This window comes from Rhinoraja longicauda, chromosome 4, assembly GCF_053455715.1.
Source record: "Rhinoraja longicauda isolate Sanriku21f chromosome 4, sRhiLon1.1, whole genome shotgun sequence".
Classification (NCBI taxonomy): Eukaryota; Metazoa; Chordata; class Chondrichthyes; order Rajiformes; family Arhynchobatidae; genus Rhinoraja; species Rhinoraja longicauda.
This window is the reverse complement of record NC_135956.1, coordinates 68,019,052-68,039,026: the sequence shown is the minus strand read 5'-3', so window position 1 is coordinate 68,039,026 and position 19,975 is coordinate 68,019,052. Positions and strand designations below refer to the sequence as shown.

Here is a 19,975-nt window from a genome sequence, read left to right as displayed (position 1 = left end):
TCTGCAGGGTAACTTCCTTGACTACAATTGGGTAGTGATCTGAATAGAATGTCCTGGAGGCTTTGCAGGAGAAGGGGCACGGTGGATCCTGTTGGCTGATTCCACACACAGATCCAGAAGCCATTTGGCAGAATACCTCATCACCAGAATTAACAAGAATGAAGATCTTGCTGGACTGGTGGTGTGAAAGGCCTTCCTCATCAGAAAACAAAGCTGGGTCAAGACAAAAGATGCAAGTTGATGTTTTGGATTGAAATGCTGCATATGGACTGAGAGGGAAGAGAAAAGATTTGCAGTATACAGTGGAATAGAAGCTAGTAAGTGGTCCGTGGAACTAGCTTGTGAGGAAAAGATGGTCTAATGGAACCAGGTGGGGGAGGAGGGTTGGGCAGAGGTTGGTAGGTTATAGGTGCAGGTTGGATAATGGGTTGATGGAAAAAGGGGATGGGAAATGGACAGATTTGCCACAAATCTAAAACCCACTTGCTACCTTGATTACACCTCTTCCTGCCTAGCCCCCTGTAAGTATACTATCAGGTGTTCTCAATTTCTCCATCTCTGCATTTGTTTTTTAGATTCCTAGGGATTAGGGATTATGAAATGTCATCCTCCAGGTAACATGCATTTCCTCCATTTCTAGCACATCTGCCCTTGCCATACCTCTCTGCCGAAACAGAACAGTAGTTTACTTCTCTTGGCCCTCGCCTTTCACCCCACCAACCTCTGCATCCAATACATCGTCATCTGCCATTTCCACCAGCTCTAATGTGATCTGAGCAGCAGTCACACTTTCCACACACAGATGGAAAGTTTTTTATGTCCCTTTTACGTTTACTGCAGGCCCACTCTCTTTGCCATAATCTGATCCACTCATCCTTCTTGAGCCTCACATTGCAGTTACCCCTACAACATTCGGAGATATAACCAGTGGCCCTTGACCTCCTCCCTCACCTTGGGAGCTGGATGGTCTAGGCTGGCCACCCGCAACCCCTGTAATACTGATCCAGTGCTAGTGTCAGGACAACAGAATTTAAAGGCCAAAATAAGACCTATGCGATCTCCTGGTTACCAAACATTTTAACTCCCACTCCCACACTGACCTTTCTGTCCTGGGCTTCCTCCATGGTGTCAGTGAGGTCACACGTAAATTGGAACAGCACCACTTTTTCCCCTTGAGCAGTTTACATTTTACAACCCAGTGATGTGAATATTGATGTCTCTAATTTCAAGTAACCCTTGCATTCCATCCCTCTTCCCCCATCCTAGTCAGCCTGCTAGTTCCACTGTTTGCATCCATTTATCTTTTTGTAAGAAAATAACTGCAGATGCTGGTACAAATCAAAGGTATTTATTCACAAAATGCTGGAGTAACTCAGCAGGTCAGGCAGCATCTCAGGAAAGAAGGAATGAGTGACGTTTCGGGTCGAGACCCTTCTTCAGACTGATGTCAGGGGCGCGGGACAAAGGAAGGATATAGGTGGAGACAGAAAGTTAGAGGGAGAACTGGGGAGGAGAAGAGAGGGACAGAAGAACTATCTAAAGTTGGAGAAGCCAATGTTCATACTGCTGGGCTGCAAGCGAAATATGAGGTGCTGTTCCTCCAATTTCCGGTGGGCCTCCCTATGGCACTGGAGGAGGCCCATGACAGAAAGGTCAGAGTGGGAGGGGGAGTTGAAGTGCTCAGCCACCAGGAGATCAGGTTGGTTAAGGCGGACTGAGCGAAGGTGCTTTTATAATCACTTCCATAGCCAACAATGAACCATTGTGGGATCCACCTTTCCTTGGTCATCAGTGCAGGCTCTGATTTGTTCTGAACCTTTTCATACCTCTAGTTTCCCTTCCCCCTGTCTCAGTCTGAAGAAGGGTCTTGACCCAAAATGTCACCTATTCCTTTTCTCCAGAGATGCTGCCTGACCCACTGAATTACTTCAGCATTTGTGTCTATCTTCGTTGCACTCTTTTACTTGGCTATGATTGTGCAAATAAACAACTTCACTGCATCTCGGTACATGTGGCATTAAACAAGAGGCAGAGGTTCAACTGCACCTCTTCCAACCTGAACTACTACAATTTGGAATATCATGTGTGGTTTTGGTCTTCCCATTACAAGAAGCATATGGTGGCTTTCGAGAGGGTGCAGAAGAGGTTTAATGCTGCCTGCATTTGAGACTTTTACCTATAAAGAGGTTGGGCACAATTAAATTGCCTTCTCTGGAATGTCGGGGATTGAGGGGAGACCAGATAAAGTTAATAAAATTATGAGATATAGAAAAGGTAGGCAGTCAGAATCTTTTTCCCCATGGTGGAAATATGAAATATTGGAGGGCATTGCTTTAAAGTAGGAAGGGGTAAAAGACAGGATATAGAGAAAACTGGTTCCTGCATTAGGGAATAAACGCTTCCATTTTGCACACTTTTGCCAAATGATTAAATTATGTCCAGGGTTTACCAGATGGAGCCATACAACACAAGAACAGTCCCTTTCGTTCACCACGTCCATCCCAACAATCGAGCAAGTACACCAATCCTATTTATCAGCACTTGATGCATAGCCTTTTACACACAATACATTCCAGATTCCAAACATACTCTGAGGTAAAAAAAATCTTTCTTGGATTTCCACTAAATCATTACCTGGTAAATGATAAATTGGACCCATTACACTGAACATAGAAAATAGAAAAATAGGTGCCGGTGCAATTGTCGACCCAGCACCGCCATTCAATATGACCATGGCTGATCATCTAAAATCAGATTTTTCCCCACAAACCTTGATTCCTTTAGCCTGAAGAGGTCAATCTAATTCTCTCTTGAAAGCATCCTGTGAATTGGCTTCCACTGCCTTCTGTGGCAGTGAATTCCACAGATTCACAACACTCTGGGTGAAGACGTTTTTCCTCATCTCAGTCCTAAATTGCCTACCCCTTATTCTTAAACTGTGACCCCTGGTTCTGGACTCCCCAAACATCAGGAACATTTTTCCTGTATCTAGCCTGTCCAATCCTTGAAGAATTTTATGTTTCTGAGTTCCCCTCTCAATCTTCTAAATTCCAGTGAATACAAGCCCAGTCGACCCATTCTTTCATTATATGTCAGTCCCGCCTTCCCAGAATTAACCTGGTGAACCTATACTGCACTCCCTCAATAGCAATGTCCTTCCTCAAATTAGGAGACCAAAATTGCACACAATAGTCCAGGTGTGTTCTCACCAGGGCCCTGTACAACCGCAGTAAGACCTCCTTGCTCCTAAACACAAATCCTCTCGCAATGGCCAACATGCTATTAGCTTTCTTCATTGCCTGCTGTACCTGCAGACTTGCTTTCAGTGACAGATGTACAAGCACACCCAGGTCTCGTTGCATCTCCCCTTTTCCTAATCTGACCCCATTCCGATAATAATCTGTTTTCCTCTTCTTTCCACCAAAGTGGATAACCTCGCATTATACTGCATCTGCATGCATCTGCCCACTCACCCATTCTATCCACATCACCCTGCAGTCTTTATGGCATCCGCATCGCAGCTCACACTGCCACCCAGCTTTGTGTCATCTGCAAACTTGGAGATGTCACATTTAATTCCCTTGTCTAAATCATTAATATATATTGTAAATGACTGGGGTCCCAGCACCGAGCTTTGCAGCACCCCACTAGTCACTGCCTGCCATTCTGAAAATAACCCGTTAATTCCTACTCTTTGCTTCCAGTCTGCCAACTAGTTCTCTATCCATGTCTATACCCTACCCCTAATTCCATGTGCTCAATTCTGCACACTTATCTCTTGTGTGGGACCTTGTCAAGTCCAGATACACCAGATCCACTGGCTCTCCCTTATCCATTCCACTTGTTACATGCTTAAAAAATTCCAGAAGATTAGTCGAGCATGATTTCCCCTTCATAAATCCATGCTGACTTTGACCGATTTTGTCACTGCTTTCCAAATGTGCTGCCATAACATTTTGTAACAATCAAGTCAAGCATCTTCCCCACTACCGATGTAAGGCTAACTGGTCTACAATTCCACATTTTCTCTCTCCTTCCTTTCTTAAAAATTGGGGTTACATTGGCTACCCTCCAGTCCTCAGGAACTGATCCAGAGTCGAGAGAATATTGGAAAATGATCACCAATGCATCCACGATTTCTAGGGCCACCTCCTTGAGTACTCTGGGATGCAGACCATCAGGCCTTGGGGATTTATCATATCATATCATATCATATATATACAGCCGGAAACAGGCCTTTTCGGCCCACCAAGTCCGTGCCGCCCAGCGATCCCCGTACATTAACACTATCCTACACCCACTAGGGACAATTTTTACATTTACCCAGCCAATTAACCTACATACCTCTGCCTTCAGTCCCAACAGTTTATCTAACATCATTTCCTGACTAATGTGGATTCCCTTCAGTTCCTCCCTCTCAGCACTTTGTATCTATCTTTGGTATAAACCAGCATCTGTAGTTCCTTGTTTATATATGGTACTTTGTTCACCACCTATATTCTGTGCTGCCACCTTCAGGGATCTTTGACTTGTACACCGAGATCTTGCGTTTTCTCAATACTCCCTCTGGCCCCTCAATTTATTCAATATAAGAGTCAGGCAGCTTTGTTGGGGCTTTATAAAACTTTGGTCATTGTGCATTTAGGGTATTGTGTGCAGTTCTGGTCGCCCCATTACTGGAATAAGTGGGGGCTTTGGAGAGGGTGCAGTAGACACTAACCAGGATGCTGCCTGGATCAGCTGAGGGTATCAGCTATCAGAAGAGGTTGGACAAATTGGATTGTTTTCTCTCGTGCATGGCAGGGCAGACTGAGGGGAGACCGAAGAAAAGTATTAAAAATTAGGGATAGGATAGAAAGCGAGAACCATTTTCACGGGAAATATCAAAGACTAGAGGGGATAGCTTTAAGATCAGAGGGGGAACTTTTTAAAGGAATCATATGGAGCAAGTTTTAAAAAAAACAGAGAGTAAGGTGTGCCTGGAACACCCTGTTGGAGATGGTAATGGAAGCAGATATGATAGTGCTATTGAAGAGACTTTTAGATAGTCAAGTCAAGTCAATTTTATTTGTATAGCACATTTAAAAACAACCCATGTTGACCAAAGTGCTGTACATCTGATTAGGTACTAAGGAAAAAAATGAAACATACAGTAGCACGCAAACAGTTCACAGCGCCTCCTCAATGAGCCTCAAACGCTAGGGAGTAGAAATAGGTTTTGAGCCTGGACTTAAAAGAGTCGATGGAGGGGGCAGTTCTGATGGGGAGAGGGATGCTGTTCCACAGTCTAGGAGCTGCAACCGCAAAAGCGCGGTCACCCCTGAGCTTAAGCCTAGACCGCGGGATAGTGAGTAGCCCCAAGTCGGCCGACCTGAGGGACCTGGAGTTAGAGAGGGGGGTTAGAAGATTTTTGATGTAGGGGGGGGGGGGGGGGGGGGGAATGTCCATTTAGGGCTTTATACGTGAATAGGAGGAGCTTGAAGTTGATTCTGTACCGTAAAGGGAGCCAGTGGAGAGAGGCCAGAATCGGGGTGATGTGGTCCCTTTTACGGGTACCCGTCAGGAGTCTCGCTGCGGTGTTTTGGACCAGTTGCAGGCGGGACAGGGAAGATTGGCTGATCCCAGTGTATAGGGAGTTGCAGTAGTCTAGGCGGGAGGAAATGAAAGCGTGAATGATTTTTTCTGTGTCGTCGAATTGGAGGAAAGGTTTGATTTTAGCTATGGTTCGAAGTTGGAAGAAGCTGGCTTTTACCACAGCGTTGACTTGCTTATCAAATTTTAATGCAGAATCAAATATCATGCCGAGGTTTTTGACATGCGGTTTGACTAGGCAGGATAGACTTCCAAGACTGTCTGTTATCGATTTGATGGAGTCGGGGGGGGGGGCCGAATAGGATGACCTACAGACTTGCTCTCATTTAATTGGAGGAAGTTCTGTGCCATCCAACATTTTATGTCCTCAAGGCAGTGTAAGAGGCTGTTTAAATTTGACTGGTTGTTGGGTTTCAGGGGGAGGTAAAGCTGAGTGTCATCGGCATAGCAGTGGAAAGAAATGCCGTGCCTTTGAATGATTTGGCCAAGGGGGAGCATGTATAGAGAGAAGAGAATGGGGCCTAGGATGGAGCCTTGTGGAACTCCGCAGGAGAAGCTAGCTGGAGCAGAGGAATAACTGCCTATGTTGATGGCGAAACTCCTATCTTTGAGGTACGAAGCGAATCAGCTCAGGGCAGTGCCATCAATGCCAACCGCGTACCGGAGACTGTCAATAAGGATGGTGTGGTCCACTGTATCGAACGCTGCGCTGAGGTCGAGAAGGAGCAGGATTGCACAGTCGCCGGTGTCGATGGCGAGAAGCAGGTCGTTGTGTACCTTCAACAAGGCAGACTCTGTGCTGTGGTGGGCTCTGAAACCTGACTGGAAACTTTCCAGGATGGTGTATTGGTGCAGATAGGCACGTGGATATGCAGGGAATGGAGGGATGTGGATTATGTGTAGACAACGTGGATTAAATTGGCATCATGTTCTACATAGACATTGTGTGCAGATGTTGGAATCTTGAGCAAAAAGAGAAAAGTGCTGGACTTACTCAGCGTGACCTAAAATGAACAGAAAATGTCCATTCATTGCCCAGATGTTGCCCGACCTGCTGAGGTCTTCCAGCACTTTTCTGCTGTCATTCAATATAATCATGCCTGATCTATCCTTCAAATGACGGTAAGAAGCTGAGCTGGCAGACATCAGCACAGGACTAGAGTCACTTGTTTTTCCCTTCCTGCACTTGGAGGTAACCCAGTGAGCCGCTTCTAATATCAGTTCCCATGAGGCAAGGGGCTTTTTCTATACTGTATCCTTTAACTAAATTAAAGACAAAAAGAAATGCTGGAGTAACTCAGCGAGTCAGTCAGGCAGCGAGGTCTGGAACAAGCATTATTCATAAGGACTAGAGCGTGGACTTTGAAAATAGGGCCAAAACATGGCGCCTCGCATACAGGCTCAGTCGACTATTTCTGTACACCTGAAATTCTGGAGTATGGTAATGGACTGTCAGTCAGATAATGAATTTCACTGTGTGAGCACCGCACATGTGACAGGTTCTTGATTAGTAAGGGTATCAGGGATTTTGGGGAGAAGGCAGGAGACTGGGCTTGAGAGGGAAAGATAGATCAGCCATGATTGAATGGCGGAGTAGACTTGGTGGGCCGAATGACCTAATTCTGCTCCTATAACTCACGAAAAGCACCATTGAACCCTGTAGAACATGAATAGATGATGTTTTGGTTTGGGACCATTATTCAGACTGGAGACTCAGCTCCTTCTTAAGGCTAAACCAGGATGGGCATTGAAAATGGCGGCGCTGCCATAGCAGCTGCGGCTTACCTGCGGTCCATTTGTCTTTGTGTTTTTGTTGTTTTTTTGTCTTAATTGTAGTTGTGATGTGGTGTTTTTGTGTTTGTGTACTATGTGTGTATGTGGGGGGGAGGGGGGGGAACTGTAAAATTGTAAATAGGTGTCCCTTCCGAACGGAGACCCGACCTTTGTTTTCTGGGCCGTGTCTCCGTTCCTGCTGCGGCCCAACCATCGGCCCAACTCCTGGAGCTGGCTGCCTCCAGGGCTCTGGTTCGCAGAGCCCGCGGATCGGACTTACCATCAGCGGAGCCGGCCGTCCTCGGAGGCTGCGGGAGCGGCTGCGACTTGCCTTAGGCTCGGGCCGCGTGGATGCCGACATCGGGAGCTCCGGCAGCGGCAGCGTGTTCGCCCGCCCCGGATCGCGGGGCTTGGGTCATGGACATTTCATCGTCCGGCGCGGCCTAAAATATGCCGCGGGATATTTCTCTGCTGGGCGGGGGCTTCAATGTCGGGAGCCACGACCGTCCCGACGTACAGCAACAGCGGCAGCGTGTTCGCCCGCCCCGGATTGGACTTATCATCGGCGGAGCCGGCCGTCTTCCGAGGCTGCGGGAGCGGCTGCGACTCGCCTTAGGCTCGGGCCGCTGCGGACCGTCCGGCGCGGCCTGCAACCACAACAACCTGACCGCGGGAGAGGACAGCAGGAGAAGGGAAAAGACATTGTGGCCTTCCATCACAGTGAGGAGAGGACTGGAGGAGACTCACTGTGATGGATGTTTCTTTGATGGATGTTTCTTTTTTTGTGTGTTTTTGGGGGTTGTGTAATTTTAATGCCTATTTAATGCTTTTATTGTTGGACTGTGGGTGACTGAATTTCGTCCAATATTGAATGACAAATAAAGCTATCTTGAATCTTGAATCTTGAATCTTGAATCTTGAATCTTGAATCTTGAATCTTGACCCTGTTAGTGACACCCACACCCGGGAACAAGCTGCCACAAATATTCGGTGGAATGGAGTGCAAACCAGAAGCACAATGCTTTGTGGAGACCACATCCGTTTTCTGTTTAAATTGCTGTTATGTTCTGATGATTCACTGTGTCACGAAGATCATGCTGACTGAGCCTGTTCTGCCCCTTTAACCGTGAAGGTGCGGCTCTGCAGTCTCGGCAGGTCGAGTTACCAAATAAGGTAAAGTCTCTGCAGTCTGCAAGCCGGAAGTATGAGCAGGGTTTAACCCTTGGAGTGCTGGCTTCACTTGTTCATGGTGTGACCAGTGCCAGGTCCCTGCTCCTGGTAGCCCCCCACCACTACCCCACCTGCTCCATCCACCCTAGGGACTGAGGCTTGCTGGCTACACAGCCCGCCAAGATGAGAATTCAGTGCTTTCCTGAGAAAGAGAACTGAGAGGATTCTGAAGAGAGATCTTTTGTGTCCGTGTAACCGGCTCCTGCACCCCCCTCCGTCCTGAAACGTCCTCCAGCCCCAGCACCACTCCTTGTCCCTTTAATGCTCTCCTTTCCCTGTACCCCTCTCTCAACTCTGTAACCACCTTCGGCCCCTGCCCCCCAACCTGTCTCTGTAACCCCCTTTGGCCCCTGCGCCCCTACCCGTCTCTGTAACCCCCTCGAGCCCCTGCACCCATTCCTGTCAGTGTAACCCCCCCTGGCCCCCACACCCCTCCCTCTCTGTAACCCCCCCCCCAGCCGCCCACACCCCTCCCTCTCTGTAACCCCCCCTCCAGCCCCTGCACCCCTTCCTGTCAGTGTAACCCCCTCTGGCCCCCACACCCCTCCCTCTCTGTAACCCCCCCCCCAGCCCCTGCACCGCTGGCTGTCTCGGTAACCCTCTTCAGCCCCATGTCTCCCTAAGCCTATCCACCCTTACCCCGTCCTAAACTCTAACCCCTTCCAGCCCCCACACCCCACCCTGTCTAAATGTTAAGGAAATAACTGCAGATGCTGGTTTAAACTGAAGATAGACAAAAAAAAAGCTGGAGTAACTCAGTGGGTCAGACAGCATCTCTGGAGAAAGGTCTCGACCCGAAACGTCACCAATTCCTTTTCTTCTGAGATGCTGTGTGATCCTGTGAATGACACCATCTTTTTTTGTCTGGCTTCTGTGGCAGGTCTGGTCTGAATACGGGTTTGTGATTACGAATGATTGACTTACCGAGTGCCAGGTAGTGTAAGAAAATAACTGCAGATGCTGGTACAAATCGAAGGTATTTATTCACAAAATGCTGGAGTAACTCAGCAGGTCAGGCAGCATCTCAGGAGAGAAGGAACGGGTGACGTTTCGGGTCGAGACCCTTCTTCAGTCTCAGCATCAGCAGCAGGTAGTCTGCATTCCATGCCTTATATGGAAAAGCACTGGCACAGGTGTAGCAAATAGTCGGTTACTGAAAGAGGTCTGGATGCCTAGCTGCAGGCTTGGCCTGAACCCTGCTGTAAAATAATGCAATACTCCTTTATTCCCACTCTGTAATGAGGGTGGCTAGAGATTTTGTCACAGTGGGCCAGGAACTAAATTATTTCAGAAATCTGGAACTATATGTGGTCAAGAAAGCTGAATTGGTTAAATCCTAATAATTAAGAAAACTAGCCCTTCTTACTCTACATATGACTCCAGACTTTGAGCAAAACATAAAGTGCTGGAGGAACTCAGCGGGTCATGCAGCATCTGTGGAGGGAATGGATGGGCAAGATTGGAACTCCTCTTCAGACCCTTCAACCAGTCTGGAGAAGGGTCCTGACCCAAAGCATTGCCTCTTCATCTCCCTCTACAGATGCTCATTGACCCCCCGAGTTCCTCCAGCACTTTGTGTTTTGCTCAAGATTCCAACATCTGCAGTTCCTTGTTTCTTCAGACCTCATTTACCCACATCCCTTTTCGCATAAACCACACATAAATCTGTCTACAACCCAAGGGAACTTTATATATTTTTATTCAGGAGTCATCTTCCAATTCTTCAAAGTTGTAAGGTGGCACAAGAACCTGACGACTCTAAGCAGGCTGCCCAGGAAGATCTACTTATAATCGTTTCTCTCCTGCGTATGATTGTACTCATTTATCGTATGATTTGACTGGATAGCACACAAAACAAGCTTTTCACTGTATCTCAGTACACATGACAATAAAATAAACAGTTCAACCCCCTGAAAGCCCAGCATTAATTAAATGGAAAGGGATGGTGAGTCACACAGCGCATGTGGAATTAATCCAGGATTAATGCCTGCCTTTTTTTACAGTGGGAAGAAAACAAGAACATCAAAGTATTTGCATTGCTACAGCAACCTCTCTTATTTTTAGACAACTCACATGGTTGAGGATGACTTACTTCCTCTCCGGTTCAATGGGCCTGCTGAGAACTGCAGACACTCCCACGGATGAGATAGGTTGGTATGTTAAGAGTTCCTTCCATTCTGTATGCTCCCAGCACCTCTCGAGGTTCTCTACGCCATCCTGAATATTCCTCCACTCTGAGCAATCATAGGCCATTGGCAGATAAGGGTTGGTCTTGGCATCATGTGCCACAGTCATTGTGGCCTGAAGGACTGAAGTTCCTATGCCATACTGTACTATGTTACCAGGAGTGCAGTTGGGGGCAGTCTACTTGTTCGATTCACTGATGCCAGGACACCGAGCCTTAAAGTGAGAATATAAGGAATTGCGCATCTCCTTGGGCCAAGATCGGACTTTTCAGACACTTGGAAGTTGCAAGATGGTGCCGGAATATGGTGACTCTCTGCATGCTGTTGCAGCAGAGGATCTATTGTGCTCATGTGTAGTATGATTTGACTGGATAGCATGCAGAACAAGCTTTTCATTATATCTCTGCACAAGTGACAATGATGAACTAAACTGAAAGTATTTTGTCAAGGCGGCTTTGAGCAGATCTTTGAATCGTTTCCTCTGGTGTACTCGTATATGGAGGTATGGTTCGCCTGGATAGCATGCAAAACATTTTTTCATTATCTCAGTTCATGCAACAATAAACCAATACCAATAAATGTTAGAAATGTTGATGAACAGAGACACCTTGAGGTTCAAGTCCAGGGTGCATTGAAAGTGGCAGCTCAGTTAGGCAATACATAGAATACAAGATCACCCCACAGACGAGCACCAGACCTTAATATCACACACCATTTCTGATTTTATTACAATACAATACAATACAATACAATATATCTTTATTGTCATTGTACAGGGGTACAACGAGATTGGGAATGTGACTTCCATACCATGCAATAAATTAATTAGCTAATCAGTATAAATTTAGACAACCCAGTGAAACAAAATTAGAAACAGTTTTAAAACAGAATAAAGTGCAAATAAGTCTGTGCCGGTTCGCTGTGCGATGTGACCATCCGACTCAGCAGGACCGGTTCAGAGCAGCTATGGCCCTGGGAATGAAGCTGTTCCTGAGTCTGGAGGTGCGGGCGTAGAAGGCCTTGTTGCGTCTGCCAGATGGTAGAAGTTCGAACAGACTATTGTAGGGGTGTGAGGAGTCTTTGTGAATGCTGGTGGCTTTCCTGAGGCATCGTGTGTTGTAGATGCTCTCCAAGGCTGGTAGCTGTGTTCCGATAATCTTCTGAGCTCTATGGACTACCCGCTGAAGAGCTCTCCTCTCTGCCTCCGTGCAGCTGAGATTCCACACAGGGATGCCATGCGTTAGGATGCTCTCTATGATGCAGCGGTAGAAGGTCGTCAGCAGCTGTTGGGGCCGACCAGACTTTTTCAGTGTTCTCAGGTAGAACAGTTGTTGCTGCGCCTTCTTGACCAGCGCAGCGGTGTTAGTGGACCATGTGAGGTCCTCCGAAATGTGTGCCCAGAAATTTGAAGCTGGACACTCTCTCCACACTGTCCCCGTTGATAAAGATCGAAGTGTATTCCCCATTATGTGACCTACGGAAGTTGATGATCAGCTCCTTGGTCTTGGAGGTGTTTAGGGACAGGTTGTTATCTGAGCACCAGTCTGCCAGGTTCTGCACCTCCGCTCTGTAGTGTGTTTCATCACCGTTGGTGATCAGCCCTATCACCGTTGGGTTGTCTGCAAACTTGTCAATGGTGTTGGTGTCGAATGCAGGAACACAGTCATGTGTGAATAGTCAAGTCAAGTCAAGTCAAGTCAATTTATTTGTATAGCACATTTAAAAACAACCCACGTTGACCAAAGTGCTGCACATCTGACTAGGAAAAAAAGAAACATACAGTGGCAGGCAGCCAAACACAACGGCGCGGCCATCTTGAACAAAATGTTAATTCAATCACCCACAGTCCAACAATGATCACCCACAGTCCAACAATAAAAGCACTAAACAGGCACCCAAATTACCCAACCCCAAAAACCCCCCAAAACACAGTCCAACAATAGAAGCATTAAATAGGCATTCAAATCACACACCCCAAAACCCCCCAAAACACAGTCCAACAATAAAAGCATCAAACAGGCACTCAAACCACCCAACCCCAAAAACACACAAAAAAGAAACATCCATCAAAGAAACATCCATCACAGTGAGTCTCCTCCAGTCCTCTCTCTCCTCACTGTGATGGAAGGACACAATGTCTTTCCCTTCTCCCGCTGTCCTCGCCCGCAGTCAGGTTGTTGTGGTTGCAGGCCGCACCGGACGGTCCACAGCGGGCCAAGCCCAAGGCGCGTCGCGTCGCAGCCACTCCCGCAGCCTCCGAAGACGGCCGGCTCCGCTGATGATAAGTCCGATCCGGGGCGGGCGAACACGCTGTCGCTGCCGCTGTTGTTGCACGTCGGGGCGGTCGTGGCTCCCGACATTGAAACCCCCGCCCAGCAGAGAAATATCCCGCGGCATATCTTAGGCCGCGCCGGACGGTGAAATGTCCGCGCCCCAAGCCCCGCGATCCGGGGTGGGCGAACACGCTGCCGCTGCCGGAGCTCCCGATGTCGGCATCCACGCGGCCCGAACCTAAGGCGAGTCGCAGCCGCTCCCGCAGCCTCCGAAGACGGCCGGCTCCGGTGATGGTAAGTCCGATCCACGGACTTGGATGGTAAGTCCGATGGAGGCCGACAGCTCCAGGAGTTGGGCCCGATGGTAGGCCGCAGCAGGAACGGAGACACGGCCCAGAAAACAAAGGTCGGGTCTCCGTTCTGAAGGGACACATATTTACAGTGTTACAGTTTCCCCCTCCCCCCCACATACACACATAGTACACAAACACAAAAACACCACATCACAACTACAATTAAGACAAAAAAAACCAACAAAAACACAAAGACAAATGGACCGCAGGTGAGCGGCAGCTGCTAGGGCAGTGCCGCCATTTTGAATAGGGACTCATGTGTGAACGTGTGTGAACATGGGGCTCAAAACACAGCCCTCTGGTGTGCCGGTACTCAGGGTGATAGTGGAGGACAGGTGCGGGCCCATTCTCACTGCCTGCGGTCGCTCCATCAAGAAATCCAGGATTCAGTCACATAACGACGAGCTGAGGCCTAGCTGGTGGAGTTTGGTGATGAGCTTGGTGGGGATGACCGTGTTGAAGGCAGAGCTATAGTCTATGAATAGCATCCTCACATACGTGCCCTGTCTCTCCAGGTGAGTCAGGACAGTGTGAAGAGCCAGAGAGATGGCGTCCTCTGTGGATCTGTTTGCCCTGTATGCTTCCGGCTCTCTGTCCTCTAAAGCCTCCAACCTTATCATTACCCAGCCCCACATGCCCCGATTTTATCATCCCCCAAAATCCACAAACAGAACTGTCCTGCAGACCCATTGTTTCTGCTTGTTCATGCCCTACTGAATTAATTTCCACATACCTCGACTCCCTCCTATCCCCCCGGTCCAATCCCTCGCTACCTATGTCCAAGACACCTCACACACTCTTCGCCTCTTCAACAACTTCCATTTTCTAGGCCCCTACTCCCTCATCTTTACTATGGATGTCCAGCCACTCCACCTCCATCCCCCACCAGGAAAGTTTTAAAGCCCTCCATTTTTTCCTCGACGGCAGAACCAGCCAATTTCCGTCTACTAGTACTCTTCTCCGCCTAGCAGAGCTGGTCCTTATCCACAACAACCTCTCCTTCGACTCCTCCCACTTCCTCCAAATCCAAGGTGTAGCTATGGGCACTTGCATGGGCCCTAGCTATGCCTGCCTCTTTGTAGGGTACGTTGAACAATCCCTGTTCCAGGCCTACACTGGCCCTATCCCCAAACTCTACCTCCGCTACATTGACGACTGCATCGTTGCTACCTCTTGCACCCATGCAGATCTCACTGACTTCATCAGCTTCATGACTAATTTCCATCCTGCACTCAAATTCACTTGGACCATCTCCAACATCTCCCAACAGTTTCTGGATCTCACCGTCTCCATCACAGGAGACAGACTATTGACCGACATCTACTACAAACCTACTGACACCCATAGCTATCTAGACTACACTTCTTCCCACCCTGCTTCCTGTAAAGACTCTATCCCCTACTCCCAATTCCTCCGTCCATGCCGCATCTGCACCCAGGATGAGGTTTTCCATACTAGGTCATCGGAGATGTCCTCATTCTTTAGGAAATGGGGGTTTCCCTCTTCCATTATTGATGAGGCTCTCACTGGGGTCTCCTCGAAGCTCCGCTCTTGCTCCCCCTCCCCCCATTCGCATCATTTCCAGCATCCGACATGTTTTTGCCTCAGATTTCCAGCATCCGAGGTGTTCTTGCCCCAATGTTCGGCATCTGAGGAGCTTTGCCTCAGGTGATGTCCTGGGATCTTGCTATGCGATCGATGTTGCTGGTTGACGTCCCAGCACGTGGCGCTGGCACGCGCTGCGGGCAGGCGGGAGACGCCCGGTGTTGATTGACGTCGGTGGGGCGGGGCCGGTGTTATGGGAATAGCGCGCTCTGTGGGTGCACGGCGGACGACGTTTGTAAGTACTACCGAGAGACGATTGTGCGGCCTACATTGTTACCATCGATAGAGGGGCTGGTGAGGATGCAGACCTATGATGTGAGAATAAGATACAGACCAGGGAAGGAGATGCAGCTTGCAGACACGCTGAGCAGAGCATATATTCAGACTGGCAAGACTAACAAGACCATGAGAGAACTGGAGACTGTAAACCTGGCAAGGCACATCCCAATAGCACAGCCTCTGCTAAATGGCATAAGTGATGCAACAGAAAAAGATGAGACTATGCAGAAACTGCAAGGGGTGATCAAACGAGGCTGGCCAGAGAACAAGCAGGATGTTGACCCAGAACTTATCTACTATTTCCATGTGAGGGACGAACTGAGTGTTGGAGATGGCCTCATATTCATGCTCACACGAGTACATGATTCCCACATCCTCACACGAGTACATGATTCCCACATTGGTGTGAATGGCTGTCTAAGAAGGGCAAGAGAATGTCTGAACAGGCCCGGAATGATTTCAGAAATCAAGCACTTCGTACAGAAATGTGAGACATGTCAAGCTCAAGGGAAAGAGCAACCAAAAGGAACACTGCATTCCCATGAAATTCCAAAGAGGCCATGGGCGAAGGTGGGTGCAGATTTGTTCCACATGGATGGAAGGAACTATTTGGTCATTGTGGACTATTTCTCAGAATATTGGGAAATAGACTATCTAGAGAAAACACTGGCAGTGAATGTCATCCATAAAATCAAAGGCCAGTTCGCAAGATATGGAATACCAGATCAGCTCATCACAGATAATGGGCCACAGTTCACAGCTGAGGAGTTCAAGAGATTTACCAAGAAGTAGCAGTTTGAACATACGAGTGCATCACCCTATTATCCACAGAGTAATGGAAAGGCGGAGAGCAGTGTGAAAGTTGCGAAGTCATTGGTGAGGAAGGCTAAGGCTGCCGGAGCTGACCCTTACCTGAGCATACTAGCTTTTCGCAACACACCAACACCTGGCATGAGTAGCATTCCAGTTCAAAGATTGATGAACAGACGTACCAGAACCATTCTACCGACTACTCAGAGGCTGTTCAAACCTGACATTCAGGAAAAGGTAGGAGATGAGTTGAGGGCAGCTAGAGACAGACAAGCAGACTACTACAACAGAGGATCTCAAGATCTGATTCCCCTGAAAGCTGGCGATCCAGTTCGAGTGAAGCCGACCGATGATCGACATCAGCCCTGGAGGAAAGCTGTGGTTGTCGGCCGTGTTTCGCAACCCAGATCGTATGAAGTCAGAACCGAGGACGGCGTCATCTATCATCGGAATCGGCGCCATCTGAGGAAGACCAACGAGCCATTTCATCGCGTTGATATTGACCTGGATGACCTGGTGACGTCACCTGAACTGGAGCGAGACAATTGACCTATGAACCGACCACCGGTCCCTAGGGAGCTTCAAACCCTGGTTGACCGGGATGACCGGGTGACGACGCCTAAACCGGGGCAAGACAATCGACCTATGAGCCGACCACCGGGTCCCCAGGGAGCATCAAACTCTGACAACAAGATCTGTAGATGCGTTCGAAAACCACGCTATCTGCAGGATTATGTGCCCAAATAAGGATAGGACCTGTACATGTAGTTGAGTATAGATGTAAAGGCTATTAGGTTATGTTTAAAAGTTAATGTTATATTTTCGGTTATAGTTGATATGCATAGTTTTATGTAGAAGTAGTGGTAATGGCAATTTTAAAACTAAATAAACAAACAAATTAATAAATAAAATGGGGAAAGGGAATGAGGAACCAGACATGTGTTCAAAGTTTGGATAATTCCGAGCACTGAACTGTCGCAGATCCAAGGGAGGAGAATTTGGAAGCTACCACGGAAATGGATTGTCAAAGGCATGTTGGAAAATGGACTGTTGGAGACATGTTGGACTCAGTGAAATAAGATGCTATGGAAGAATTTAATTTATTGCTATACATGTAAAGTTCCTGTACATATCTGTTTTGTAAATAAAGGGGGATGTTATGGGAATAGCATAACTCGGTACTCTGTGGCGCAGTACCGAGGATATAATACCCATGGTTGAACACGTTAGAGGCAGGAAACATGTTCCCAATGTTGGGGGAGTCCAGAACCAGGGGCCACAGTTTCAGAATAAGGGGCAGGCCATTTACAACGGAGATGAGGAAAAACTTTTTCAGTCAGAGAGTTGTGAATCTGTGGAATTCTCTGCCTCAGAAGGCAGTGGAGACCAATTCTCTGAATGCATTCAAGAGAGAGCTAGATAGAGCTCTTAAGGATAGCGGAGTCAGGGGGTATGGGGAGAAGGCAGGGACGGGGTACTGATTGAGAATGATCAGCCATGATCACATTGAATGGCGGTGCTTGCTCGAAGGGCCGAATGGCCTCCTCCTGCACCTATTGTCTATGAGGCAGTAGCCAAGAGGATCCTGAATTAAAATCGCCGAACACAAGGCTCGAGTGTGAAGCCTCTGTTAATTAGTTGTGTAGCTGTAATGGAGCAGTTTACAGAAAGGAAACACAATAACAAAACAGCCGGCAGCAGTGATTGGCATGAAGGCGGAATCAAAGCCAGCCAAAGACGTGGGGTGGGAGGAGCGCTGCCGATTGGTCTAGAGGCGGGCTCAGACAGTGATTGACATAAGGCTCGGCCGGTGAACTGTCAGGAAGACAGTCGGTGGTTGGCGGGGGGGCGGGATCATTCGCTGATGGACGTGGAGATCAGCCAGTGATTAGTCCGGAGGCGGGATCAGCCGTTGATTGCCGTGAGGGGGCGGGTCCAGGCACGGGGATCAGCCACTGATTGGCCAGTGGAGGGAGCGGGCAGTGATTGACGTGAGGATTAGCCAGTGATTGGTCGGGAGCGGGGTCAGGCGGTGATCGACGCGGTGCGGAGCCGCTGACGGACGTGTAGTCGGGCCTCAGGCCTTGCGACGGCGATAACATGGAGAACAGGGCGACAGTGAGTGGAGGAAGCTGGAGGGCGGCCCCGGGCTGCTTCCACCTGAACGGGACCTGGGTGGACAGGTCGGCCCGGAGAGGAGAGGAGAGGAGATGTGGGAAGGGGGAGGAAAATGGATGGGAGCAATAATAGGGAGGGGTGTTAGATAGGGAGGATGTTTGGGAGGGGAGGTGGAGGCGTGTTAGGTAAAGGGGATGGGTGGGTGGGAGGGATATGATTGAGAGAGGGGGGGGTGGGATATGATTGAGGGGGGGTTGGATATGATTGAGGGGGGGGGATATGATTGAGGGGGGGGGATATGATTGAGGGGGGGGTGGGATATGGTTGAGGGGGGGTGGGATATGATTGAGGGGGGTGGGATATGATTGAGGGGGGGGTGGGATATGATTGAGGGGGGGGTGGGATATGATTGAGGGGGGGGTGGGATATGATTGAGAGGTGGGGGGGGTGGGATATGATTGAGAGGTGGGGGGGGGGGGGGGTGTTAGGAATGAGTTTCAGGGAGAGGCTTTAGGGAGAGGTTGGGGATAGAAGAGCAGGTGTTTGGAGGTGGGCGTATAACTTGCCCGGGGATCTTATCGAAACGTATAAGATTATTAAGGGGTTGGACACGTTAGAGGCAGAAACATGTTCCCAATGTTGGGGGGAGTCCAGAACAAGGGGCCACAGTTTAAGAATAAGGGGTAGGCCATTTAGAATGGAGATGAGGAAAAACTTTTTCAGTCAGAGAGTTGTGAATCTGTGGAATTCTCTGCCTCAGAGGGCAGTGGAGGCCAATTCTCTGAATGCATTCAAGAGAGAGCTAGATAGAGCTCTTAAGGATAGCGGAGTCAGGGGGTATGGGGAGAAGGCACGAACGGGGTACTGATTGAGAATGATCGGCCATGATCACATTGAATGGTGGTGCTGGCTCGAAATGGCCGAATGGCCTACTCCTGCACCTATTGTCTATAAAACTCTAAACCTTTTGCAACCAGTACCTACGCGAGCGAAACCTGCACGAGATAGCCCAGTTGTTGGTGGTTGTGCAGTAGAAAACAGAACAAAAAAGGGAGTGTGGGAAGAAGTAACATAGAAAAATAGGTGCAAGAGTAGGCCATTTGGCCCTCGAGCCAGTACCACCATTTAATATGATCATGGCTGATCATCTAAAATCAGTACCCCGTTCCTGCTTTTTCCCCCATATCCCTTAATTTCCCCCATATCCCTTAATCCCTAACTCTCTTGAAAACATCCAGTGAATTGGCCTCCACTGCCTTCTGTGGCAGAGAATTCCACAGATTAATAACTCTCTGTGTGAAGAATTATTTACACATAGAGTGATACAGTGTGGAAACAGGCCCTTCGGCCCAACGCGCCCACACCAGCCAACAAGGTCCCAGCTACACTATTCCCACTTGCCTGCGCTTGGTCCATATCCCTCCAAACCTGTCCTATCCATGTACCTATCTAACTGTTTCTTAAACAATGGGATAATCTCAGCCTCAACTACCTCCTCTGGCAGCTTGTTCCATACACCACCACCCTTTGAGCGAAAATGTTAACCCTCGGATTCCTATTAAATCTTTTTCCCTTCACCTTGAACCTATGTCCTCTGCTCCTCAATTCCCCTACTCCTGGCAAAAGACTCTGTGCATCTACCCGATCTAGTCCGCTCATGATCTTATACACCTCTATAAGATCACCCCTTATCCTCCTGCACTCCAGCCTACTCAACCTCTCCGTGTAGCTCACACCCTCTAGTCCTAGCAACATC

The 19,975-nt window shown here is 48.5% G+C and overlaps 1 protein-coding gene across 3 annotated transcripts in view; it reads left to right on the top strand.

Moving 5' to 3' along the window:
* The first annotated feature begins 18,151 nt into the window (after positions 1-18,151).
* LOC144592831 (uncharacterized) overlaps positions 18,152-19,975 on the top strand; it is a 38,478-nt gene continuing 36,654 nt past the window's right edge. For 2 of the 3 annotated variants that reach the window (XM_078397963.1, XM_078397961.1), the window contains exon 1: positions 18,152-18,219. In XM_078397963.1, coding sequence (XP_078254089.1) covers positions 18,202-18,219 — 18 coding nt within the window. In that variant the 5' untranslated portion in view covers positions 18,152-18,201. Of the gene's footprint in view, positions 18,285-19,975 lie in introns of all 3 variants that reach the window. The other variant, XM_078397962.1, reaches the window with a different exon arrangement.